Below are 27,390 nucleotides of genomic sequence, written 5' to 3'. Positions count from 1 at the left end.
TGTTAATTTATTCTATAACTTTGATGCCAGTCATGCCATTGCAATTTTGGGGCATATTAGGTACACAATTAGTCGTAATTTAATTAAGCAAAAACATTAAACAATGTAGATTAATTAGTAGTCCATTTAGGAACTTTTTTAGTTATTGTATCACGGTAACAAACTTGAGGGAAAAATAGCAGATGGAGAAGAAGGAAAAGAAGCGTCAGACAATTTCAAAGTTGAAAGGAAATCCTCTGAAAAAAAAAAGTGCACAATTTATCAAGTGAAGTTTCATGTATTGTAACAAAAGAATTCCTTTTTTAATTTCTGGCTTTCAAGCAGATACATCCATTTATAGAATTACTAAAAATGATCAAAACTTAATTATTGTTACAAGTGTCACTCCCTCTCTTTACCCCTTGGGTTTTGGTTGAAAAACCAAAAGGCTGGAGCCTTCCTGTTTCAACCCTAATTTGTACAAAGATCATACAAAATACTTGTTGTTCTTTTGTTGAAATCGATATAGCTTTCAGACCAAGACTAGTTAGGGTTCTTGAGCTGCATGCGCAGAGCTTCAGTAGAAATTCGATTGCAATTATCGATCAATATTTCAGGATTTCATCTAGCATTGTTGCAATTATCGAGCTTCAGTAGACCTTCTTAAGTTGAAGTTGCAGAAATGTATCACATCATCCCCCGCAAGACTTGAACACAATCTAATCTCCATACGAGACTTCAAATTAATTAAGAACCTTTCCTTGCACAGTTGCACCCCCTATGAGATTCAAGTGCTTGTTAAAAAAAACACATCGCTGCCCAGCGAAAGCAATAAAAAAAAATGATCAATTAACAGCAGCAACAAATAGAGAGAAAATAAAAATGCAAAGATGCTTACTAGATAGATATACATATGAAACTGATCGAAGTGCATGAATACCAAGTGGTGGTTTGCTTCGGATGGATCATTGGTAGAGTAGTTGAATGGCAGGGCAATTCTCCTTTGGCAGAAAGCATTCGGTGCCGGTACTTGAGATTGAGAGTAAATGCACCAAATGTATATAATTATTTCTGCCAAAGGAAAATTGCCCTGTTATTCATCTCTACCTTTAAGTACTGGCCACCATGCATGCATACTACTTGATGAATTTGCGTTGCTTGCAGGAAGTTGAATTGCATGCCAGGGTTTTTATCTGGGGGTTTGATTCGCACATCAGATATGGATATTCTATCGAGGCCCATCGGTATATGCCAGGCATCATTCTCTCCTGAGCTTCTCTATTCTCTGCTAGCTGTTTTTATTGCCCTCATGGTCCCCTCCCCCTTTCCCTTTACAAATTAAATACTCAGACTATAATTAGGACATGGTTAACTTACACAAAGGCAATATCCATATAGACGAGAAATGGCGACATATATTATATATAAAGTAATGAGATATTAATATCATCAGCTGTTCTAGCTATCATGATCTCCCATTATCCTCTTCAGGTTTCTGTTTTCGTCATCACAATCTTCAGCAGGCAAAGGTAGGCCGCCTTTGTGACGCTCCACTCGAAAAAGATATGAAAAGCCAATTTTATATAATTTGTTCTATAATCTCTCCCTTTCAAGACGACCACATATAGCTAAAAATTAACATGCCAAACTGCTGTATGGATCCAACCAAAAATATACAGGTATAATTATTAATACAATTTATGGTTTAGGTGTTAATAAAGATTGTATTGAAGTGTATAATTTGGACGGATTCGTAATACCACATAGCCTTTTTAATGTTCGTATATTCTTGATCGCTAGCTAGGTCGAAACCACTTGTTACTTCAAATTTATATGATCATGTTTCTTGGAGACCAAAAAAAAATCCTGATTAATTGTCTAATCTTACTTCTACAAAGATTACACGATGTAAACATAGCCATATATCAACTATAATTAGATCAGTATTATACTATAATTTCTCTTATATAATTTGAGCAGATTCATAAGACCACATAGTGTTATACAATAATTTCCGTTTTTCCTCCCTCTCTTTCCATCTCTCATCCTTTCTCCCTGTCAAACACGTGCAAGGCTCAAGAGAATGGAGCTAATTGCAACAACTCCATCAAGAGCTAGACCTATATGTAGCATGATATGTGGGTCAAACTTTCATGGCGAAAGAGAAGACTTAGATTTCCTAATATAATTACCTTAATTATTAATTCAAACTCAACCTCTTGGTGTAATTATATTAATAATATGTTTTTCATGCGAAGCCAGCAACTTAATTAATACATTTAGCACGGTAAATATTGAATTATTAACAAAATTGTATTACTGCAAACATCTCCGCTTGACGCCTATCGTACGTAATGATTGACCTTGTCTAAATTCTCAGACAATAACAGAAAATAACATGAAGAAAATAAGAAATAGATAGAAATAAAAGGTTATTGGATATGCTGAAGGCAGCGGCAGCATATGCTGGGTCTAGATATTCCTCATGGCGCTAGCTATATATATATATATATAGGTTCCCTTTCTCCATCATGTGATCGTGGTCCAAAATTAATTTCCTCCCCTCTCCTGTCGCGTCCATCTCGATATTTCGGCCATCTCTATTGCACTTTGAAGTTTAGTCCATATATTACATTACATACAAAGTCTACGTACCTATACATATACATATGTATGGCCTCCCGTAGAGAAGAAATACGTACATATATATATATATATGGATGCATGCATGCATGCATGCATGATGTGTACATTTGGATGAGATTTCCCATAAGGGTGAGAGAGGAACATTCCATTGGATCTTCAATGTCTTTTTGAGTTTTCTTTGTTAACCTTTCTCTTATTCGTAAAATGAGGCATATTACAATATGAATTAATACCTTTCATTTCTGTTCTGTAGTTTGGCACTTCCCTTTCAAGTTCTACATAAGATTCCCACACTTGGAAAAGCTATAAATTAATTATATGTTTTGGTTATGCTAATTAACCAAAAGTGGGAATTATACGAGGGAATATTAGTTTTGTTAGACAACGTATCACTCACTACAATTCTAGCTCTGCCTATAATAACTTGGAAAAACCATTCACTTTATATATGATTTTCTTGCAAACACTAATTAGAAGCTTAAGCATAACCACCAAATACTTGATTTAAATCTTAATCCTATTGACAGTACACCATTTAAGGCTAAAATTAAAGAGTCTTGGGTCAATTTTCTGAATGAAGCTTCATTTACAATAAAAAAGAATGTCAAATCATTCAATCCAAAATTAATTAGTAATAGGTGGAGGAAATATTTTTAAGTAGTAATATTATATATTTATACAACTAGATTATTATTTTATAAAATATCACACAAAATATACGTGGGATGGGAGACAAAACTAAGTCATTTCTTAAACTGGTCTGATATTTTGGGCCTTGATAGTGAGCCAACTGGGGGGGCTATTCACGCAAAATATTGGACTGAACATGCAAAATATTACCAAAATGTTCTATTTATTGTAGCCTACATGATTGAAGGAAAACATTCAAGTGTGAGCCTACACTTGTCCCTACGTAGGTCCGCCAGTGAGCTCCGAAAATTAGTTTTGCCGCCACAACTTTGATCCATATAGAAACACGTAAGCTGGCAAAACTTATTTTGTTTATTTCGTCAGGAGGAAAAGCGCGGGAGACCCGCGCGCTGCAAAATTTATGGACAACTATAGCCGACGAATTTAATTTGTTTGTCGGGATAGAAAACAGGAAAAGAAATTCACTCATGTACAGCGACGTCTTTTCGTTTCTTTCCCGAGAAACAGTTTTGGGTTAAGCGGCAAAATGGGCCGACGCGTGCTGGACCCTATTCATAACCTAGACGATTGGCATTTCATCTTCTCTCTGCCTCACCCTTCACTTAACTCATCTCGGAAATCACACAAACCCACTGACATACGATTCTCCTCCCTCTGCAAAGCCCTCGATTCTTTATGATTTTTCTGTTTATCTCTTTGGGTTTTCACCGATAAGATTGGTTTCTCCGACTCTTGATTGCCGTACAGGTAAAATCGAATGCCCACTCCTTTTTCAGTTTCTACAGTTTGACTATTTTCTTATGGATTTTATTTTTATTTGTTTGCATTAATCTGTTATGAAATTTTGTATTTCACTTCTCAATGATATGGTACTTATAAATTGTTTTTTCTTTTCTGCAGATGTCTTCGATTTCAAAGAGACGACGTTTGTCTCCTCCTGCAGCTCCGACTCAACCTCCGACAGTCTCTACAGGCCGTCTTTCACCCACTCAGACTCAGTCCTCCAGCGGGACTCTTTCTCCACCACCCCATCCTCCAATGAGAGCGAGTTCTCGTCACAGGTACCCTAGTCGAACTAGGCGTGCCACCTCCTCATCAGCTGGTAAGAAAATTGATTGAAGTTCAGTTTTTTTGTTTTGTTTTGTTTTTAATGTTCAGAACTATAAAATAAAGTGGTTTTTTTTTCAGTTGCAGATGACATGATTGACTCAAATAGTGTTGAAAATGGCTCTGGTAAGTGGTTACTTTTTTTCAAGTTGCTTGTCGCAATAATCCTTATGTTATACTTTAATTATGCATCATGGACATTTGCAAATGCAGGTCGTCTTCCGACCATTCGAGACATAAAGCAGTGGCCCCGTACAAAGGGGGTTAGGGGGGCATGTAAAGCCGTAAAGACCACTCGCATCGTGTCGCACATCTAATAATAGGATTAAGGTTATTTTTCATCCGAAATATAATAAACCTGTGGATGAGAATATATCTAGCATGCTATCACATGACCTTGGGGCCATTATCCGGAGCAAATGTCCAATGAATCATGGATATTGGGAGGATCTTCTTGAAGATAAGAAGAAAGACCTTACGGATGAGATCACTGTGAGTGCATCAAGTATTATGTTAAAAATTAAGATTTTGTTTTTACTTTTCTCCAAATGCAATGTTTAATTGTTACACCTTTTTTTTTGTAATTAATTGCAGGTCAACTTTGATATAGACTTGGATATTGCTGGTCATCGTGGTTATATTGATTTAGTCATGGCTAGGCGTTTTAGGGACTTCAAGCACGAGTTGCATAAGCACTTTCAGCTTTTCTCATCTCCTGAGGAGGCTTTGGCCAAACCACCTTTGGAGATAATTGAGAGAGATGCAGTGCATGAATGGAAATATCTGTGTGAGCACTTTCAGTCGCAAGATTTTTTGGTAGTTATATTATTGCACTACTTAATAAATAATAAATCTGCCCTTAATATTAATTTCATATTATATTGCACCGACAAATTTTGGAATTTTATAACTATGCAGAGAGCATCAAATGCTAATAAAGCAAACCGGTCTAAAAAGAAAATGGAGCATCGTGCTGGTTCATTACCATTCTCACACATTGTGATGCAGTGCGCAGAGGTAATTTATATATTGGTTTTTGGCAATTTGATGTTTGATTTGACAATGTAATATTTCAACTTATGAAAATTATCCAATTATTTGCGTTTTGTACATTGAATAAATCATATTATATTGCTATGATGCATTTGGATTATGAATATTTAATAGCTTCATTGCAACTGCAACTGTTTTGCAGCAAAGTTGTGTGATTTTCTTTTCTCAGGGCTCAATGTTTTCATGTATGAATTTGAGGATGTGAATATGAGAAAAAATCAGTTATGTTTTTAAGTGATGATGCCATGTATTCATGAGGTTGTGAGTTTGAGGATGCCATGCTTTCATGTATGAATTTATGGATGTGAATCTAAGAAAAACTTCTGGAATTGTTGTTTGAATGATTATCCTAGTCAGGAGGGTGTGAATTTGAGGACACCCTGTATTTCATGTATGATTTTATGTTGAATTGGCTCCCCTCCCTATCAGCCTCTCCATTTCTTGTTTAGTACGTTTAATTTTGGATACCTTTAGTTTTGTTCTTGTTAAATTTATGACATATATGGTCGCCTTAAGGACTATATAATAAATTAATTAATTCTTGTGTATTGCAGTCAACATTTACATACATGATTTTGGGACCATATTCATTATATATACATGGTTTTTTTTTATTATTATTTATGAATATATATATATTTCCATGGTTTTGGATAATGGGAGGTGGAAATCTGATATGTTAAACGAGAAATTATTCTGGTACTCATCTTTATATAAGATTGATTGTCAGTGTTTCAAATCTTGACAAACAATTTTTTTTCTTCTTTTGGTATTATAGGAGGGTTCTCAATTTGCAGAGATAGACGCTTTTGAGAAGGCTTATGCGGGGAAAAACAAGCAATGGACCAATGAGACGGCCAAAGCTAAACATGTAAGTGTTTATTCGTAAGTGTTTGTATATTTGTTGTGCAATCTCAACCACTCAATGTACGATTACTACAACATGTTTTGTTTTTTTTGAAGGATGAGATGGTGGCGAAGAAGAATGAGTATCTTAAGGAGTTAGCAAAGGAGTATCCTGAGGGCACCCCGCTAGATGAGATGTTAATTGCGGATCAAGATGCTGGCCGTAATATTGTGATGGATATACTTGGGAAGAAGCCAGGTAGGCAGAAATGCGGGTTGGGATTTGGCCGAGTTCGTGGGTCCAAAACTTTTTCTTCTCCGTCCTTAGCATCATCAACTAGGTTGCAACAATTGGAGGATCAATTGGTAGCAGAGAGGACAGCTCGGGAGGCAACTCAGAATTATCTCCAGAAAATTGTGCAACAGATATCAAGCATAGTTCCCAGGTTTGTACCACCCCCAGTTGATTTTCTAGTAACACCAGAGACGGAGCATGTTGATGATGAGGATCATGACCATACTTCATTAGAATAGTAGTATTTTGATATGTTTCACCTGGCATATTTGCTACTCATATATCGTGTTGAGAGCTTTAGACATTTGGTATCTTGGTAGACGTGTTTTGTTTTGTTTAGTATTATGTTAGGTACTCTACTACAATTCTCAAGAGTATTTTGGTATATCATGTATGCAAAATTATGAACTTGGAAAACAAAGATCTAGAAGTTCTGAGAAAAAGTTGTTACTTCATTGGGGACCTGATGAACACGACATGATCGATTAAGCCTTCATGGAGTGAATGGCAGGGCAATTCTCCTTTGGCAAAGCAGAAAGCATGTGTGATATATTCGATGTGCATGTAATGCAATGTTTCTCCTTGCCATAGGAGGACTGCACTGTTATTCAACAACAATCATGCCTTTGGTAATCAACAAACACACAAGGACTTGTCTCCAATTCCCCGTTCCCCCTATTTTTATATGTATATTTTGTAGAATATGTACAATTCAAACCACACATATATATTTAACGACAAAAAAACAAAAAACATAACACATACATATCATAAGTAGTTATAAATTATAACTGCCCATAAGTACTAGTTAATTATAAATTTACTTGACGATCACGAACCTTTTGATTGCTCCTGATCAAATTTCCTGGGGAAAAAAAGAGTTGTTGGGACAAACTTATAATCAGTTGGATTGGAGACAGACCAATTTTGCGCATTACTATTTCTTTTAAAAAAAAAAAAAAAAAAATTCAAGTATAGCAGCTAGACTATACTATTTCTTTTTTGAAAAAAATTAAAAAATCCGAGTATAGCCGATGGCTATACTATTGTTTAATTTAAAAAAGACTATAACCGAGCGGCTATACATTTTTTGTTGTTGGTAAAATAGTATAGTCGCACGGCTTGACTCAGCTCCTTTTTTTATAATTTTTTTTTTCTTAACAAATAGTATAGCCGCGCGGCTGTACTTGGTTTTCGAATTTTTTTTAAAGAAATGGTATAGCCGGGCGGCTATTCTCCTTTTTTCTATTTTTTTATAAAACGTATAGCCGCCCGGCTTTACTCGTCTTTTTATTTTAATTTTATTAATAAATAGTATAGCCGCTGGGCTATACCCTTTTTTTTTCTTCCCAAGAAATAGTATACAAGAGAGGAATTATTCAACAATTACAAGGGATGAATTTCAGGAACGGCAGGAAACATAGAAGACCTGCGTCATCAAGAAATCAATCATCTTCATTCACGCAAAGCACTAAGAAGGATACATGAGGATCTCACCGGAATATCATGCCAAATACAACCAAACTGAATGGAAACTTAGACGAAGATTGATATTAAAGTCCTAAATCAATGGTCTATGTATCACAACTAATTTGCCTCATAATTATCAACCGAACACAGGAAGAAAAGCATGAAAATGTAAAGACTTAAACCTCTGCAAAAGTTTAAACATATTCCAAATACGAGTCACTGGGAAATTGTTAAATTTATGTTTTCCTAGCTGCAATACCGGTGCTTGTATTATTTTTTGATATTCTTCTTTTATGATACAATGATGCCATACTTCACCTCATACTAGTCAAGAAAACCAATATCAAGACAAATTAGATACCAATCTTGCATTTTTCTTCAAACAAGTAAGAAATAATCTTAGCCTCTCAATTCTTTCATAGTTAGTAAAATACGGAAGGGAAAAATGCGAAGAGAATACATACGTGTTTTATTTGGCAAAATTTTGGCAAATTGATCCATCATGTAAACTTAAAAATTGCTAAAATATCGTTTTCACAAGACAAAGATTTAATCAAGGGAACAGTAAATCTGGAAGAAACCCAAGAATAAAGAAATTGATGAAATGATAGAACAAAATTCGTGCATTCTTTAATCAACTGATCAGCATATATCTAAAGAATATAAAACTGGCTTATTACCTATAGTTGTGCTCTAAATTATCGTATATCACTTCAATTTATGCTCCATTGTAGCTCACGTTAGCTACAATCTTGCTTAGGAATTATTGGGATTTCCATAGATGGCAAAAGGGTCCCCTTATAAATTGTGGCTTTAGCTTCCACTTCCACCACCAACAAACTTCGAGAATCAAAGAGAGTTCAAGAAAAAAAGCAAAGAAAGTGAGGAAGGAGAAATGGATGCTAGTGTGTTGAGGGCTGTGGTTTTGATGAGCATGCTTGTGCTTTCAATAGCTCAAGCTGATATTAATCCTTCCTATACCAATGCGGTTCCAAATGACAATCCTCTTGATCAAGTTGATGGTGTCTATCCTCGCTCTAATACAAATCAAGTGGTTCCAAATGGCCATATTATCTCTTGTGGTTTAAAATGTGCCACAAAGTGCCTGATGAACCCAATATGCCTTGGCATGTGCATGATCAGATGCAAACATAGGCCTTCGGATGTTGTGTATGATTGTACACATAATTGTGCCAACTCCATTGCCACCACAAGCACTTCCAATTCTGGTAATGATATGCACATATATTACCATAGGATTATTGATCTTACATTCCTCTATTTAATTACTCTTTCTCTATAACTTTATCATGTTTGTTTGAAATTATATTTTTAATTACTGATATTCTTTGTATTTTTGTTTTATTTATTTGATTGTAGATAAGCGCTATGTTGAAGGTTTCGTGGATTCATGCTATGAGAGTTGCTCCAAGAATAACCAGATAAATTAATTGATCGGCTATTGTTCCCTAGTTCAACGCAGATGTCTTGTTGCATAAAATAAATGACGAATTGTCTTTCATATGTAAACTTCTTATTAAAAACAAGAATAAGATTTACGAAATTACTACTTATATTGCTTTATGGGCCCTTTTTTTTGGTTCACCATGCATGTAGTTTCTTCAGGCCCGAATCATTTCAAGTTTAGTTTTTAGTTTTTATTTTTTGTGTTAGAGTGTAGAGGAAAAAGAGGGAGAATGGAAGTGAGAATGAAAGTGGAGATAAAAATTTGCACTTCCCTATACAGGGATATTTGGCCTACAACGTAACGTTCAAAAATTTAATAGCAGTAAAAAAATTAAGGTTGGTAAGAAAAATAAAACAAAGGGTGAGACTAGCAATCTTTAAACTAAAATGCAAATGATATACTGTTAATTGTCATTCAAATGTAAATTGTAACCATAATGTTCCATCACGTACACCGCAAATTGCTAAATATCATTTTTCACCAAACAAAAGATTGAATCAAAGGAACACTAAATCTACAAGAAAAAAAAAAAAGAAAAAGGAATTGATGAAATCATATAACAAAATTCTATTATTATTTAATCAACTGATCAGCATCTATCATTTCAATTTATGCTCGATTGTTGCTCATGTTAGCTACAATCGTGCGTAGGAGTTATTGGGATTTCCATCGATGGCAAAAGGGTCTTCTTATAAATTGTGGCATGCATCGCTTCAATGTATGCTGCATGCTGCATCACAGCTCATGTAATTAGCTACAATCATGCTTAGAACCATAGATGGCCAAAGGGTCTCCCTATAAAAAGAATTTAAAACGAATAAATAAATAAATAATAAATAATAAATAATAAATAATAAATAATAATAATAAAATAATAATAAAAAGGAACCGCCTAGCCCCCCTAGGCCGATTTTTCCTTTTTTTTTTTTTTTTTAAACCCGCTCATGGGCTGCAGCAGCGGCATTCCTCATCCCTCACAGACTCGTCGACTCTCTGGCCTTCCGTTTTACAGCCAAAACTTTTCGCGGTTTCCCCAAGAGAGGCACTTACGACGTCGTTCCCAGTTCGTTCCAACCAGCAAGCTTTTCATAAAATTGTCACTTGCCGTACTGCATCAGTCTCAACCTCCGATGATGTCTTCACTTGGGACGATGTCGTTACGACATCCAAACCGGTTCAGATCTCAGGGGCTACTCGGAAAAGATCAAAATCTGCAATCGCGCTTTCCTTGGTAAGTTATACAATACATTTTCTCAGCTGCCAAACAGAAACAGACCAATTGTTCGTTTATCTCTCCACAGTCCACTCCACATTTTATTGAAACTGCTTGCAGGAATCGCACTCTGAGTTCCTTCCCTTTGTAATTGAAGACCATTCACAAAGGGTAAGCTCAAATTCCGTGAGAATTCAAATACCCGTTTCATATATAGCACTGAATAATTTTCCCAAATCTCTATTTTTGCTGAGAATTTACGTAGTTTCAAGGACGTGTTTAATTTACCAAGAGAAAATTCAGACTCTAATGGCGGTTGCATTCATCGCTGAGCACAAGAAGAGAGCTGTGGGAGATGTAATCAAAAGCTTAGGGGAAGAACATAGTCCATGTATAAGGAATGAGCTACGGTTTGTTTCTGCGATTTGCGCCACCTTTTTTTAGCTTGGTCTAGGTGATTAAACAGTGAATTATAATCAATTTTTTATGCATCTCTAGCAAGTCATTTTGGCTATATTAATCTGTGTGATGAATGGCAACTGGCTCATTGGATTAATTGGTTCTATATATATGTATGTAGCAGTGCCTCTCAAGTCTTTCATAGTTAGTAAAATACATACGTATTTTATTCGGCAAAATTTTGACAAATTTGCTCCATCACGTAAACTTAAAAATTGCTAAAATATCATTTTCACAAGTCAGAAGATTTAACCAAGGAAACAGTAAATCTGGAAGAAACCCAAGAATAAAGAAATTGATGAAATGCATCTCTAGCAAGTCAATTTTTTATGCATCTCTAGCGAGTATAGCATGACAGTACGTTTTACTATTAATCGTATACCTGGGCGGCTATACGCTTTTTTTCTAATTTTTTAAAAGAACCGCGCGGCTGTACTCTATTTTTCCTAATTTAAAAAAAATAGTATAGCCGCGCGGCTATACTCTCTTTTTTATTTTGTTTTTATAAATAGTATAGCCGCTCGGCGGCATTGTTTAAAATTGATATAATAACTAATTTAAAAGCCAAACCCCAATATGATGCATGTACTACCAATATCTTAATCACTCCGCAAGACAAAAGCTAAGACCGAGTTTCAGAGAACCAACACGAAACCTAGTAAACTATACAAAATGAAAAAATATTGCATGACCTTGAATGGCAACAGCCAAACTAAAGTTAAAAGAGGAACAGAAATTCAAGCCTTAACTCACGATTATAAAGAAAATTCACCGACGCCGCAATAAAGGAGAGAAATTATTCAACCATTACAAGGGATGAATTTCAGGAACAACAGGAAACATAGAAGACCTGGGTCATCAAGAAATCAATCATCTTCATTCACACAAAGCACTGAGAAGGAGACATGAGGATCTCACCGGAATATCATGCCAAATTAATACAACCAAATTGAATGGAAACTCAGACGAAGATTGATATTAAAGTCCTAAATCAATGGTCCATGTATGACAGTGCTTGTATTGTTTTTTGATATTCTTCTTTTATAGCATTCATAATGATGCCAAATACTTCACCTCAGAGCAGTCAAAATAAATCAGCTTCTGTTCCAAACCTTCAAAACTTATGCATATCATATATATTCCATACAATCAAAACAACACCATTTTTCCTTTCATCTCGAGTAAGAAATTTATTTTTTCCTTTCATCTCAAGTAAGAAATTTACTTTGTTATTGCAATTACAACCACAAAGATAAAATGTTGGTTCCCCCAACAACATCTATTTGCTTTTATATATAGCAGCATGCTTACAAAATTAAGAGCATGAGCCATGCATATATATAATATATATGACTTCTATTGTCATAACATTCCTATTTAACTTAAGAGCATGAGCCATGCATAGATCATTCTGTATAAACGATCTGATATTCATTTGTGAACATCGTAATATTTCATTCTGTATAAAAGCAGAGGCAACCTCGCATTCTTGGTAAATTGGTAATTAAAATCTAATGAAAATTCCTGACTTTTGTAATATTCTTATTTTCTATCAAGTCAAAGCCCTTTGATTGATTGAAGACTATGGTTCGATAGAGATAGACACCAACTGCTAAATTAAGTATCACAACTTTACTTTTGAGTTGACACCTAAATAAGCTGCTAATTAAGGAATTTTATTTCGAAGGAAAGACAAATCTGCCAAAGGGAAAAAGAATATGACCCACATATTTCTCAATTTTGTTTGTAATCACTATTTTAATAAGATTTCCCCGATTATATTTCTATCGCTTTGTGGACCTTATTTCTTTCTTTTTTATTTATTTTGTTCTTTATAAAATAAAATAAAAACTCCACTTGGTTCACAATTGTTCTTAGAGTTGATTATAGAGTTACATTAACAACATCAGACCCCATGTTGATTACATATATAGCAACAGACAAATGAGAAATAAAAGCTTCTTTCATGGATTGCTAAATTGCCGTTGTATTTTAAGCGAAAAAAGATCTCTTTCTTTCGAGAAACAGAAGCAGAAGCAGAGCCTTGTTTAAAATGACGAATTTGTAGCTTCTCCGACTGTTTTCTTTCTTTAGTAACATAATTTAGACCTTTCGTGACGACTTTTAGGTGTCTAATTTGTAAAACTTCTTCTTTGACTGTAAAAACCGTCGCTAACCGTTGCAAATAGATGTTTTTGCGGCGAAATAAAAATCGTCGCTAAACATTGAACGAAATAAAAATTCTGCCATCCCCTATTCGGATAATGATCTTATTCCTAGAAATTATAAATAAATAAATAAAAAAAAGCGTATAGCCGGACGGCTTTACTCGGCTCTTTTGTTTTATTTTATTTAATCACCTTTTTTTATTTTAAAGAAATAGTATAGCCGGGCGGCTATACCTGTTTTTAATTTTTTTTAAAAGAAAGAGTTCGGTTTTTCCTAATTTGATCGATGAAATAGTGTGGCCGCGCGGCTATACTTGTTTTTCCCAAAAATCGGTTCGGGTTACAACCGGCGACGCACCGTACACATCGGCGAGTAGCTTCGAGGATTTGAATCTGTCGCCGAATGTGCTAAAGGACTTGTATGTAGAGATGGGGTTGAAGAAGCCCAGTAAAGTCCAGGCAATCACTTTGCCCATTGCTCAGGCCCACAGTGGTTCAGGCAAAACCACTTCCTCAGGCGCTCTGTATTTGAATAGAAATTATAGGGTGAATGATATACAATTTACTTAAAAGAAAGAGAAAGGCTCTTTTCTTTGTTTGTGGAAATTGAATATAACTGAGCTTTTTAGACTGGAGGATTGATGGTGGTAAGTGAATGTGGCAGAATATGGAGGTCCTTCAGAAGATCACGGGGATAAATGCAGAGTGTGCTGTCCCAACGGAGAGGACGAGTTCTACATCCAATCAATCTCGAGCACCAGTATCACCACAAATTGTGATTGGAACTCCTCGTACAATTAAGAAATTGATGTCCATACTTGTTTAAATAAATAGTATAAATAGTATAGCCGTGAGGCTATACTCGGATTTTCCTATTTTTTTAAAAAAAATAGTATAAAGTAATGCAACTAGGAGGGTCCTTTTTTCATAATTTTTTAATTAAATATTATAGTCGAGCGGTTATACCATTTAAATAGAATTTATTTAAAAATAAAAATAAAAATAAAAAGAAAGAACAAGATTTATACATATATATATTGGAAAAGTTGTGAATCTACTTCTTACTCAGAAACATAGAGGCAGCACTTGGTTCTTATGTAAATCATAAAACAGTGAAAATAATAATAATTTGCCCAACAACTGCAAATTCGTCAAATATTAATCATCGATATTTAGGCACCCAATATGATGTTATTTTTCTCTAGAGTTATATATATATAATGTATAGACACCAAAAATTGCTAAATTATAAATTTAACTTTTGAGGTGAGACCCAATTAATGAAGGAATTTTGTCCAAATAAAAAGGCTTTAAAAAAAAATTAGTATAAGCGATAGTCTAACCTACAAGGGAGGGGATGTTTCTTACACACGCACGGTCAAAATATCGTCGGGGTAACCTGAGACCTTTTGTCTGCAAATCAAAACACTTTTCAACTAGGTTAGACCCCGTTGGAAAAATAAAAGTCAAAATACTTTTCCACTAGATTAGACCCCGTTGGTAAAATAAAAGCATACAAAACTAACTTCACTAGACACATAATTGTCCCGGCAAAAAGACTTAATCAAAGGGGACTCGATACAATTGATCTTCAAAGAAAAAGACTCCATTACAGTTAAGATCAACTAAATCAAAGCATACCTGCAATTGATCAAGAAAATAAACAATAATTCTGTAATTTCCGTACAATGAGAAAACAATATATATTATGATACTACCAGACCGCCTAAATTACATCCACCAATTAACAATAATTTGACGCTCACCAGATAAATATTTCGGACTTAATAAAATGAAATCAAAAGAGAGACACCTTCAATTATGCTCAAAATGATAGTCCTTCCTGCATGCATCGCTTCAATATATGCTGCATTACAGCTCATGTAATTAGCTACAATCATGCTAAGAACCATAGATGGCCAAAGGGTCTCCCTATAAAAAGAATTTATAAAAAATAAATTTTAATTTTAATTTTAAAAATTAAAAAGAAAAAGGACCCGCCTAGGCCGATTTTTAGCTCTTTTTTTTTCGAACCCGCTCTCATGGGCTGCCGCAGTGGCATCCTCGTCTCTCATAGACTCGTCGACTCTCTGGCCTTCCGTTTTACAGCCAAAGCTTTTCGCGCTTTACCCAAGGCACTTACGACGTCGTTCCCAGTTCGTTCCAACCAGAAAGCTTTTCACAAAGTTGTCACTTGCCGTACTGCATCAGTCTCAGCCTCCGATGATGTACGACGTTTCGATATCCAAACCGGTTCATATCTCAAGGGCTACTCGGAAAAGATCAAAATCTGCAATCGCGCTTTCCTTGGTAAGTTATACAATACATTTTCTCAGCTGCCAAACAGAAACAGACCAATTGTTCGTTTATCTCTCCAAAGTCCACTCCACATTTTATTGAAACTGCTTCCAGGAATCGCACTTTGAGTTCCTTCCCTTTGTAATTGAGGTCCATTCACAAAGGGTAAGCTCAAATTCTGTGAGAATTCAAATACCCGTTTCATGCTCAGATATAGCACTGAATAATTTTCCCAAATCTCTAGTTTTGCTGAGAATTTACATAGTTTCGAGGACGTGTTTACTTTCCCACCAGAAAATTCAAACTCTAATGGCGGTTGCATTCATCGCTGAGCACAGGACGAGAGCTGTGGGAGATGTAATCAAAAGCTTAGGGGAAGAACGTAGTCCAGGTATAAGGAATGAGCTATGGTTTGTTTCTGCGATTTGCTCCACCTTTTTTTTTTATACCTTGGTCTAGGTGATTAAACAGTGAATTATAATCAATTTTTTATGTATCTCTAGCAAGTCATTTTGGCTATACTAATCTGTACGATGAATGGCAACTGGCTCATTGGATTAATTGGTTCTATCTTCTATGTATATGTATCTAGTAGTGCCTCGACATGGAGGTTCTGTGAAAGGGCTTGATAATGAGGTTTTGGAGGTGACACTGTGTGCGCTATAGTGTTGGCTATAAGGAGGAATATAAGATTTTTTGTAGGGTTAGAAATTTCAGTGGTAGCATTGAGTCTGGTCGCTTTTTCAATGGTCAAGTAGGAAGGAAGCCAGCTAACTCTTTTATTGTTGTTCATTTGATTTTCTTGAAACTTTTCATTTTAAACATTTTTTATGTGTACTTCTTGTTGGAATAGGCTTACACATGAATGGCTACGTTGAGAAGGCTATGGATAGAGAAGAGAAGTCAACAGAAACCCACTGATATATATATATATCTCCAGGGATGCTTGATCATCTAGTTGCTGGTGGACTGGTTTGTAATGAGCTTTCATCTCGCTTTAAGGCATTTTAGTTTCTATTATATGAGTATTTAGGTTGTCAGTGCTCAGTGGGAGCCTGCTTGAATAAAAAAAACAAAGAAAAGTGAGGAGCAATGGATGCTAGTGTGTTCAGGGCTGTGGTTTTGATGAGCATGCGTGTGCTTGCAATAGCTCAAGCTGATATTAATCCCTCTTATACCAATGCGGTTCCAAATGGCAACACTCTTGGTCAAGTTGATGATGTCTCTGATCTTTCCAATATAAATAACGTGGTTCCAAATGGTCATCTTATTCCTTGTGGTTTAGGATGTGCGAGAAAATGCATGTTGAGCCCAATATGTCTTTGCAAATGCATGATTAAATGCAAGTTAACTCCTTCGGATGCTGTGTATAATTGTACACAAAATTGTGCCAACTCCATTGCCATCACAAGGATTATTGATCTACCTTTCTCTCTCTCTAGCTTTATCATGTTTGTTTTGAATTATATTTCGGTCATTGATATTCTTTGTATTTTGGTTTTATTTGCTTGATATTGTAGATAACACTATGGAAAGGCATCATGGATTCATGCTATGCGAGCTGCTCCGAGAAGAATCATATTAATTAAGGGATTGCCAATTGTTGCCTAGCTAGCTGCATGCAGCATGAATGTCTTGCTCTCCAGAATAATAATAAGATTGTTCCAATTTATATTGCTTTGTGGAACTTAGAGCCACGCGAATATACTATTTCTTTAAAAAGAAAATTAGAAAAATGAGTATAATCGTGTGGTTATCCTATTTAATAATTAAAAAAATTAAAAAAGGACTCTCCTAGTTGCATTAGTTTATACTTTGTGGATATTAATTTGGTATAACCGGGCGGCTATACTATAGTTTTTTTATATAATAAAAATCGTATAGCGAACGGCTATACTCCTTTTTATTTTTAAAAAGAATTAGTATAGCCGGGCGGCTATACTAGGTTTTTTCAATTTTTTAAAATAGAGATAGTACGGCCGCCCTGCGGTACTCCATTTTTTATTTTTTTAAATTAGTATAGCCGGGCGGCTTTACTCGGCTTTGTTCTTAATAAACAGTATCGCTGGGCTGCTATACCGGGTTTTTTAAAATTTTCTAAAAAAATGTATTGCCGTGCGAGTTTTCCCCTAATTTTTCAACAAGAAATAGTATAGCCAAACGGCTATACTCCCTATTTTTCTATATTTAGGGGTTGAGAGTCTCCGTTTTTTCTTTATTTTCACATATTATTGAATATAAATAAAATTTTATAAAATATTTAAATACTAATTATTCACTAAGTAAATAATAATTAAAACATAACTACTTATTAAAGTAATTAAAAAAGAGAAACTCAGATTATGCTATACTGTTTTAAAATTCTATTTATGGAGTACAGCCGGGTGGCTATACCTTTGAAATATTCTATTTCTAGAGTATAGCCGCGCGGCTATACTATTGCCGGTCTCCCTTAATTAAAATAGTATAGCCGCACGGCTATACGCTACAAAGGGTTATGGATTTATTGAATTTAATAGCCGTGCTGATGCAGAAAGAGTACTTCAGTCGTACAACGGTGCCCCTATGCCAAATGGTGCCCAGAATTTCAGATTGAACTGGACATCTGCAGGGGAGAATCGAACCGTTGCCAGAGCCCTCTTGCAATCAAACCGTTGAGGCTAGAAACCGCCTCTCTTGAATCTGACTCGACAATCACAGTGGTAAAGCCTTGTTGTCTTGCAAATTTGCAACCCTCCAATATTTGAAACCACTGGCAATGCTTAAACATCTCAATTTCGCCCAATTTTCTGTACAGTTCAATCCAAAAGGTTAGAAACCCTAAACCCATTTACCCTATTGATTAGATATTGCCATTTTCTATCAAAGCTGGGTTTTAATTCTTCGAGCCCATCATCGTGTTTGGCACCCCAGAAAATTGTAGAAAATAGTGCTGCGATTACTCGGCTCTTTTTTTAATTTTTTCTTCATGAATAGTATAGCCGTGTGGCTATAATCGTTGTTCTAATTTTTGAGAAAGAAATGTATAGCCGGACGGCTTTACTCGGCCCTTTTTTTATTTTTCCCTTAATAAATAGTATATCCGCTCGGCTCTACTCGTCTTTCTAATTTTTCAAAGAAATAGTATAGCCGCCCGGCTATACTCGGTTTTTCAATTTTTTTGAAACAGTATAGATGGTCGGCTTTACTCTGCTCTTTTTAAAATTTTTTTTTTAATTATAATAAATAGTATAGGCAAGCGGCTATACTATTTACATATATATATTGGGATCCTTTTTTTCTTTCATTTTTTTTTTCTCGATTTTCGTTTATCCACAAGAGTAGTTTATAGTATTATCCATTACTATTAGTCATTACCTGAGTCTCTATGGTCCCCTTTTAATTTTTTATTTTTCCAGAGTTATTACCCACATAGATTCTTATGAAATTTTCAGCCTCCTCAGGAATTTAATAAATTAAATAACCAAAAGGATTCTGAGCCATTTAATTGAGCAATTTGAAAAAGGTCCTCATATACATGTGTGACCTAACCTTTTGATCATCATCAAATGAATCTGTATTTGTTTTGCCAATGGCCAATATTTTACAAAATGTGATCTTCATTTATTCGTTATGTAAATACTGATCACAAATTTTTTCTTCTTTCTAGTGGAGTTGACACATGTATATGTTGGTTTCCTTTTCTTTCTAGGCCAAAGTTAACGGGATCACTGGATGTAATTGGTGAAAGCTTGTGTGATATATATTCGATTCGATATATAAAATACGTACGTTTTAGTTATAAACAAGTATCTGTATACACTGGCGGACTCAGAAATTTTTTAACGGAGGTGCAAAATTGACTAAGTGTGAAAAATGGTTTTTCGAAATAATCATTTTGTTAAGATAATTTTTGGCGGCTTTTATTCCTTACACATCAAATAAGAAAACTTGATTTTATAGGATTTTAGTATGAAGTATATATTGACTTAATGAGCCATCATTTTTAGCATAAATCGTATTTTGCACTGAAACCGATTTTTCATATTTTTATTTGGTGGGAATTTGATTTTCTAGTATTTTTATTTGAATCCAAATGGGGAGTACTTCCTTATTTACATTGTAAACTTAAGTAAATGGAGTAATATAAAAATAAATTAAAGTAAAAGGACAAAGACATTTACTTAAATGTTGAAAATGGAAATAAGGTAATCTGTATACCAGTTGAGCAAAGGAGCAATTTGAAGCACCTACGATGGTTTTTCGGGCGAAGGGAGGTGCAGCTGCACCTCCTTGCGCCTTAATGGGTCCGCCTCTATCTGTATATGTATATATACACAAATACATATTACAAAACCAGTTTATTAATTAAAGAGACTTCCGGGATGAAATAGAGAAAAGTTTGCAAGGAAGTTAGTCTTGAAACTTGAAAGAGTAGTATAGAGAGAGGGGGGTAATCTTGTAATCGCATATGTTCAGTGTTAAAAACCAGCAGCCAGCTAATTAAAAAGAGATGACGACGAACATGGTAAAACATTTGATGGTCAGCCTGTGATTATAATTTCTTGAAATTTAATAGTAACTTTTTTTTTCTTCAAGGAATGTTCACGTATATACCTAGTAGTACAACAGAGCAGAAGGAAATGAACGGGTAGGTAGCTAAGGCTGTGGTGGGGAATGGTGATGGAATAAATGCTACAGGATCACTTATTCTTCACTGCTATCTGACTAGCTACTAAATTGGATGTGCTCAGAATATCCTATTTATATACTTTGCTGGCAATTTTAGCCACACTTCCTTCATCAATATCATCTCACCTATTATATATATATATATATATAGCTAGGTGCATGAACAAAATCACCACAAGGAAGAAATGAGGTGGTTAGGTCACAGTCAAAGGTGCATGGCTGCATTACTGGGCAATTACTCCTTTGGCAGTTGACTGCTTGCTGGCCTTCTGCTGCATATATATAAATGTTACGTTGCAGTTTGTATATAGAGTGAGCTTAGCTAGCTCACTGCCAAAGGAGATTTGCCCGGCAATTCATCTGCTATGCAATTTGCAAATTAGTATTCACATCCACCCACCCACCCATGTTCATCATGCATGAAGACATGCCAAGGTAAGGATTTATATAGTCCCACTAGGACTGGTGGATGCATATTTAATTATTCTCGATGCACAAAAAAAAGCAATAAAAGCGTTTGGTTGCACCACCACATGTTTTGATTGATACCTAGCTAACTTGTAGCGCATTTTCATTCAGTTTCATATAGGTTCATGAAACTGCAGGGGTTGACCAGTTTGATGGCCACCTTCGTCATCATCATCACTGGTTGACAAGAGTACATATATACACATATATATAACTTGTTTCACATCGCTGGAACATTTTAATATTCATTTCCAAGTCATTGTTTTAGAGAAAAATGTGAACCTTAGTTCGTTATCAGAAGTTAGTTATACCTAACTTTCATTACAGATGGGAATCAGAAAAAGGGAGAAGAAGAAGAAGGAAGGAGGAGAAGTATAGGGCACTGCATGTGAACTGTGGAGCAGCGACTGCTTAATTATTAGTTGAAAGAAATATACGCATGTGGGAACTGGGAATTAATTACTCGACATATGACGCATATGGGTTTGACTCCCAGACCCAGTCAGCTAGCTGCGTTCCCTTCGCTTTATATTTATTCATCTCAGCATATATGAGAATATTCTTTCTAATTAATATGTATACTATCTAATTGGCTTCTCTTAGTCTTTCACACGCTACATATCTAATTATGTATTATGTATAATATCTACTTTGACTTCTATTTTTCTATAGTTTACTTCTAACAATTTCCTAATACGCCCGAACCCAGAAAACTCATGGAACTTTCATTCCGCAACCACAATTACTTGCTGCCACAATTCTATTTGTATACCTTCTGATTTAGCGTAATTTTAAGAATATTACTGTAGTGATCACATTGTACATCACATTTTTTCATTGAAGATCCTATGTTTATAATAATCGATGTAATTTGCAGTAAAACATTTGTTTTTGTCTTCTAAAACAAATCAGTATTATTACTGAGATATTTACCATGATTTAAATTGTTAGATGTCCAACAGTTGACATGACATATATCTATATGTGCACACATAGGTTTATGACCTTCGTAACAATTATTGTGGAGCCCCAGAAAGATTGTGCCAATCGTGCTCCAGCTCAAGATCATACTTCCTTCTTCTTTGGCCCAATCAGAAGAGAGACTTTCATGTATACCGGGTATAGCATTTTTTACTATTCTTGCCAATAGCGCAATTTTTTAATGTGTTATTGAATTAGTTGGGAATAGCAAAACAGTGCTATCTCCGTTACAAGAAAGTTTTTTATTTTTTTCCCAGCAAAACCTTACTTCCTTTACCTCCCACAACTGTCCGCTTAAAATAGTAGTTTGAGTTTCCAAACTAATACATTACCCCTTCAAGCGCACACACTATCATTCTAAACACAACAATATTATTCCAACGTTCGCAAATGGTTCGCGCTTACAACAGTGCAACACTGAAGAAAATATTTCTGATATATAGTCCATAGAAATAAAGGTGCAGTTCAATTTAAATTTGATGCTGCTCTCCTTCCATGCCCTGAGCCCCCTCTTTCCATTTGAATCTAGATTTCCCTTACTCTCACTACTTGAATGCAAGATATAAACAGAAACAGAGAATTCTGAGGTGCACACGTGACACACAAATCTTACCCACTTTTTAGGTTGCAAGTCCATGTCAAAACCTTGGACCAACTACTTGTTTAAGTGAGATAAGCATGAACCCTGTTTATGAGAGCTGTTAGATTTGTGTAACCCTGAAGCAAAGGAATCATTATTTGCTATGCTGATTCATGATTGTTAGGTCCACACACAGTGGCACTGCAGACGATAAATCTAACATGTCACGACTGGTGTATATCTCAAAACGTGTTTGTGGTTTATAATGCAGACAAATGCACGCTCATGTTTTCACATCAGCAAAACAAAGTTTCCACAATCTGGGTTCATCTAGTAACTTCCTTCCACACAATGTAGAGTTTAGCTACACGCATTAATGCTTCGGTTTGGTTTGGCTTTTCTTAAAAGCCACCTAATCCCCCTCACACGTTCATATCTTGTCACTTTTTGATTTTTCTTGCTTGCTCGGGGCAATTAAAAGTAAGACAAACAAACAAAATTATTAAATAAAGACTCAAATGGAAAACGTGGAACAACATGTTGAATTTTTTTGGTAATATCTGGGAAACACCAAGGGCATTTGTGTAAAATTTTCGGAAGTTGTATGCATCTATAAAGCCATCCACGGCAAATGCTTGCACCACAAACGCAAACGAAAATTGTTCTTGATTTCTTTAGCCGCCGCGACGCCATTGATGGAAGCAGACGAAGTAATGGAGCTCTATGATTCTTACTGGTTTCAGCTCGGAATCTTCGAAAAGCAACCAAATTCAGCAAACCCATCAAGGATTGAAGCAGACCCAGTTCTTGAAATTGAAGAAGAACCATCAAAACCAGAGCTTTTACGCATCCCGACCCTCCTCCATACCAGGTCCATGAGCGACGAATTGAGCTCCAAAACAAGCTTCAACTTCAGCTTCTGTCCCTCACCAGACTCAGTCCTCCACAGACCAAAGCTCTCCACCATTCTTTCTGGCAAGGAAGCCACAGAAGTTGAAACCCCAATACAGAGACATGTCGAAGAGTCGCCAAAGAACATTACAAGACGGAGGAGGAAGAAGAAGAAGGGTGAGAGCAAGAGCTTGACAGACCTTCAATTTGAAGAGCTAAAAGGGTTTATGGATCTTGGTTTTGTTTTCTCAGAGGAAGACAAAGAAGATTCAAACTTGGCTTCAATCATTCCTGGGCTGCAAAGATTAGGGAAGGACGGCCAAGATGAGGTCTTTGATGAGTCTGCAATTCCAAGGCCTTACCTTTCTGAAGCTTGGAAGGTGAGGGATCAAAGAAAGAGAGAGAAGCCATTGATGAATTGGAGGTTTCCTGCGTTGGGCAATGAAATTGACATGAAAGACAATCTCAGATGGTGGGCTCACACAGTTGCTTCCACAGTTAGATGACGAATACTCTGCTTCTAAGGTTTCTTTCCTTTTTTTCTTTTTGGGTTTTGATTCAATTTCTCTTTCAGTTCTGTATACAGAAGATTCAGGTCAATCAATATTGTTTTACAATCTTGTAAGTGTAAATAAAGGTAGAATTTTTTTCATGATCAGCTTATGAATACTTGTTCTTTGCTCTGCATTCTGATTCATAAAAAAACATATATTTTAACCAACATGAGGGATGTTATTCAAAATTGAAGCTTTCCTGGTTAGTGGGGGAAGAAAAGTAGATTTGAAATTTCTGACCTATCAAGTTCTCATGAAACATATCTACTTCTGCTCATCCATATCTTAAGCACCCTTGTTAATATCGTATCGTTTGGAAAGGGCTAAATAGTGTAATAGTTTGGAGCAATTGTCTTTTTATAAAAGATCTTGAGTTCGAGTCCTAGCATTCGTATAGTGTGTGAGTTTAATATGTTATCGTCACTCTCACTAATAGAATGGCTTGAAATAATTACTCTTTTAAGAAAAATCTTAATTTAAATCTTAATATTCATGTAGTGTATAATTTAATATGTTATTGTCCCTCAATAGAAAGGTTCCTCAAAAAATAGTAATCGTTTAATTTAACTCTCAGTCATCTATAAAATAAAAACTTCACCAAAAACATGTATGATACGTTCACGTGGGCTGAGTTATCAGTTACTTCTTGGTGGATTTAGTATGACAATGTCAATAAGCTAATGCCATGTCAGACAACATAGTGGGCTGTGATGACGTAATGTTCTTGCTTGGCTTATTTGGGAAATCGGGAGAGAAATTCTCATGTAACAGGATAACAGTTTTTGCTATCTCAAGCTAATAACGTAATGATATATGAATAAATTTTTTATGTGTCATTGTGTTATTAGTTAGTAATAGCAACATAATGTTATCTCCATTACATGTAAATCATTTTGCCTTGGAAATGAGGCAACCAATGTCAATTAAGGGTCGCACACCACAAGATTGGGAAGGAAAGACATAATCCACACAAAGTTTTATTGCTTGAGAGTAGATCTGTCAATTGGATTTTGATCCAAATCCAATTTGAACTCGGTGTAATTAATAGGAGATGGATTGAACTTTTCAATCTAATAATTCGATTACAATCCGAATCGATAATCCGATTATAAATGGATTCGAATATGGAGTATAGTTGATTTGATCTGACTTAGTATGAAGTATAATTTAGTTTTTCTATGCTTTATATTAATATTTTATATGTGTAAATGATGCTTACACTCAAAACTAATTTTTATGATAAAATATCAAATTTTGATATTAAAAAAAAAAGAGAGTAGATAAATACAATAAAAGAACGAGGCTTCTAATGAAATTTTAATTTTTTGTACATATCAAAATAAATCCGATAATAATTCGAATCCGATGCGCAACGTAGATGAATTGATAGGTGCAAATATCAAATACAATTCGAATATGATAATCCGATTATAAATGAATTCAAATTTGGATTGAGGTATATCCGATCTGAATCCAACCCGTTTACATATCTACTTGAGAGACTAATTGACAAAGATAGTATAATCCTTTCTTTACACTCAAGTTCGATTCCTCTCCTTCTACAAAGTAATTAAAGTATCTATTTTTCAACAAAAAGGTATTGTGCTTACACTCGTACATATGACAAATTTTGAGGAGCTAGCTCATTAAAAGAGGTGAACACAAATAAATTCCATAGCAAAGCAAGTGACTATATTAATTGTACGCAATTAATTATTAATGACGCATCACCTGCATGAACACAATTTTGTACATTCTAATGTGGTATGGGATCGAGTATACGTTGTGAAAACTCAAAGGTCAATCAATAAACAAAGTTTTGCTAAAAGTTCCAATACACTTTAGTATTTTAGATTTTCCCAAAAAGAAATCGTCGAAATTAAATTATATAAAGTAATCATATCGCTTTTTGGACCGTTGGGTAACTTTTAGGCCTAATTCACGGGGCCCGTCGCAGTCGCCCAACGTAAACACACCGCCCACTGTCTACTGCCTACTGTTTTTTTGCTCCAGGACCGAATTACCCTGAAAGATTCTTCACAGAATCTCACAGGTATGGAAGGCTAGTTTAGTAATATGAGATGACATAGAATGAGAGAATATTTGCTTTGCCGAAAGGACTCACGAGGGTCCTTCCAAATAGAAGCTGCAGTCGCCAAATACAAAGCTCCGCCGTCTGCTCCTTCCTTGACTCAGTGTTGTTGTTGTTCTTCATGGACGGTTCGCGGGTCATGGAGGAGACCATGGACTCTCTCTGGTTTTTCAGCAATGTCTTCTTCTCTTCAAGAGCTACAATTTTGGGTCCAATTGAGCCTGTTGAAGAAGCTGTCAAGGAAGAGTGCTCCAAACCCATGTCACCAATTGCTCAAAATCAGCAGAAAAATTCCCCACCAGAGGCCCAAATGTTAGTTCCATTGTGCCCAAAATGTGAAGAACCAGAAAGTTTGAAGCTTGATATGGAAGTGGTGGAATATTATTATTCTCCAAGTCCAAGGTCAACAGAGAAGGAAAAGAGTAGGAGGAGGAGGAGGAGCAAGAGAAGTGTGCAGCAGCAGAGACATAGGAGAAAGATTCTTGGAGAGCTTGATGAGTTGGGTTTGGATGATTATGTGAAGGAGGTGATTTCTGGGTCTTGGTCGTCCTCTAAGTGGATGGTTGAGGGAAATTGTGGGTATAATCAACAATGTCAGAACAATACAATGCCTTCAATCAGTGATAATATGGCCATGAAAGAGCATCTCAAGTCATGGGCTTATGCTGTTGCATGCACTGTCAGATGAAATTAACCAGCTTCTAGGATTGTCTAATTATAGACTTGAAGAACACTAATCTCACCTTTGCTTCTCTCTCTCTCTCTCTCTCTCTCTCTCTCTCTCATATGCGACTAATTCTGTTGTTTGATCTGGGCATGCCCTTGACAATGTAATGATCTGATATCTGATTCTGTTTAATGGTATTTTAATTTAATTCCAACTGAATAAAGCATTTTGCTGTTTCCTCTTCTTCTCTGTTTTTTGGATTTCATTCTTCAATTATGTCAATTTAATGTGTGTCAGATGACTCTACATGAAGTTGAAATGTGAAGGCAAGTTAGGAACTTTCAGGGTCAGCTTCCCCCTCTTGGACACAAGTTCTGTATAGTCTCCGCTATGTGCACCTTGCAAAATGTTGGATGACAAACCAAAGCTGGGCTTATTTAGCAGAAAAAAAACCCATTGCTGGGAAACTTCAGTACCAAAAAAAATCAAAAATAAGAATTCGCAGGGAAAGTTCTGTGTCATGTCAATTTATGCAAGTAACTGTTCAGAAAAAACCAGAGGGGCTCTTTTTTTTTTTCTTTTTTTTTTTTGGTCAATAAACCAGAGGGGTTCACATGCATATAATAGACCCATTGACTATCTATACCTACAGCTAGGCTGACTATTCTACTGCAGTGCAGCCCATGTCGGCCTATTAAAAAATTGCAACTTTCTGCTTTAAACTTTTGGCAGAAGTGAATAAAGGCAGAACATAATCCATCAACCATCTGCAACTTGTCAATCAAAGTTAAATTTTTGCTTCTATCAGTTTGAGAAAACTTGAGGTTGCTCTG

At 35.5% G+C, this 27,390-nt stretch overlaps 3 protein-coding genes across 3 annotated transcripts; all 3 read left to right on the top strand.

Annotated features, from left to right (window-relative positions):
* The first annotated feature begins 4,764 nt into the window (after positions 1-4,764).
* LOC117624219 lies at positions 4,765-6,816 on the top strand. Its single transcript, XM_034355364.1, has 5 exons — positions 4,765-4,875; positions 4,978-5,199; positions 5,302-5,400; positions 6,215-6,307; positions 6,400-6,816. Exons 1-5 carry the CDS (start codon positions 4,765-4,767, stop codon positions 6,814-6,816), a joined length of 942 nt encoding a protein of 313 aa, XP_034211255.1.
* Positions 6,817-22,983: 16,167 nt separating this feature from the next.
* Positions 22,984-23,902, top strand: LOC117625015. Its single transcript, XM_034356573.1, has one exon. It carries the CDS (start codon positions 23,049-23,051, stop codon positions 23,748-23,750), a length of 702 nt encoding a protein of 233 aa, XP_034212464.1. The 5' UTR covers positions 22,984-23,048; the 3' UTR covers positions 23,751-23,902.
* Positions 23,903-25,909: 2,007 nt separating this feature from the next.
* Positions 25,910-26,771, top strand: LOC117626101. The gene has a single exon (XM_034357753.1). The coding sequence runs from the start codon at positions 26,012-26,014 to the stop codon at positions 26,576-26,578; it is 567 nt and encodes a 188-aa protein (XP_034213644.1). The 5' UTR covers positions 25,910-26,011; the 3' UTR covers positions 26,579-26,771.
* Positions 26,772-27,390: the final 619 nt, after the last annotated feature.

Source organism: Prunus dulcis, chromosome 4 (assembly GCF_902201215.1).
Source record: "Prunus dulcis chromosome 4, ALMONDv2, whole genome shotgun sequence".
Taxonomy (NCBI): Eukaryota; Viridiplantae; Streptophyta; class Magnoliopsida; order Rosales; family Rosaceae; genus Prunus; species Prunus dulcis.
Note: the sequence above shows the minus strand (reverse complement) of the source record. Positions and strands in the feature narration are given on the sequence as shown.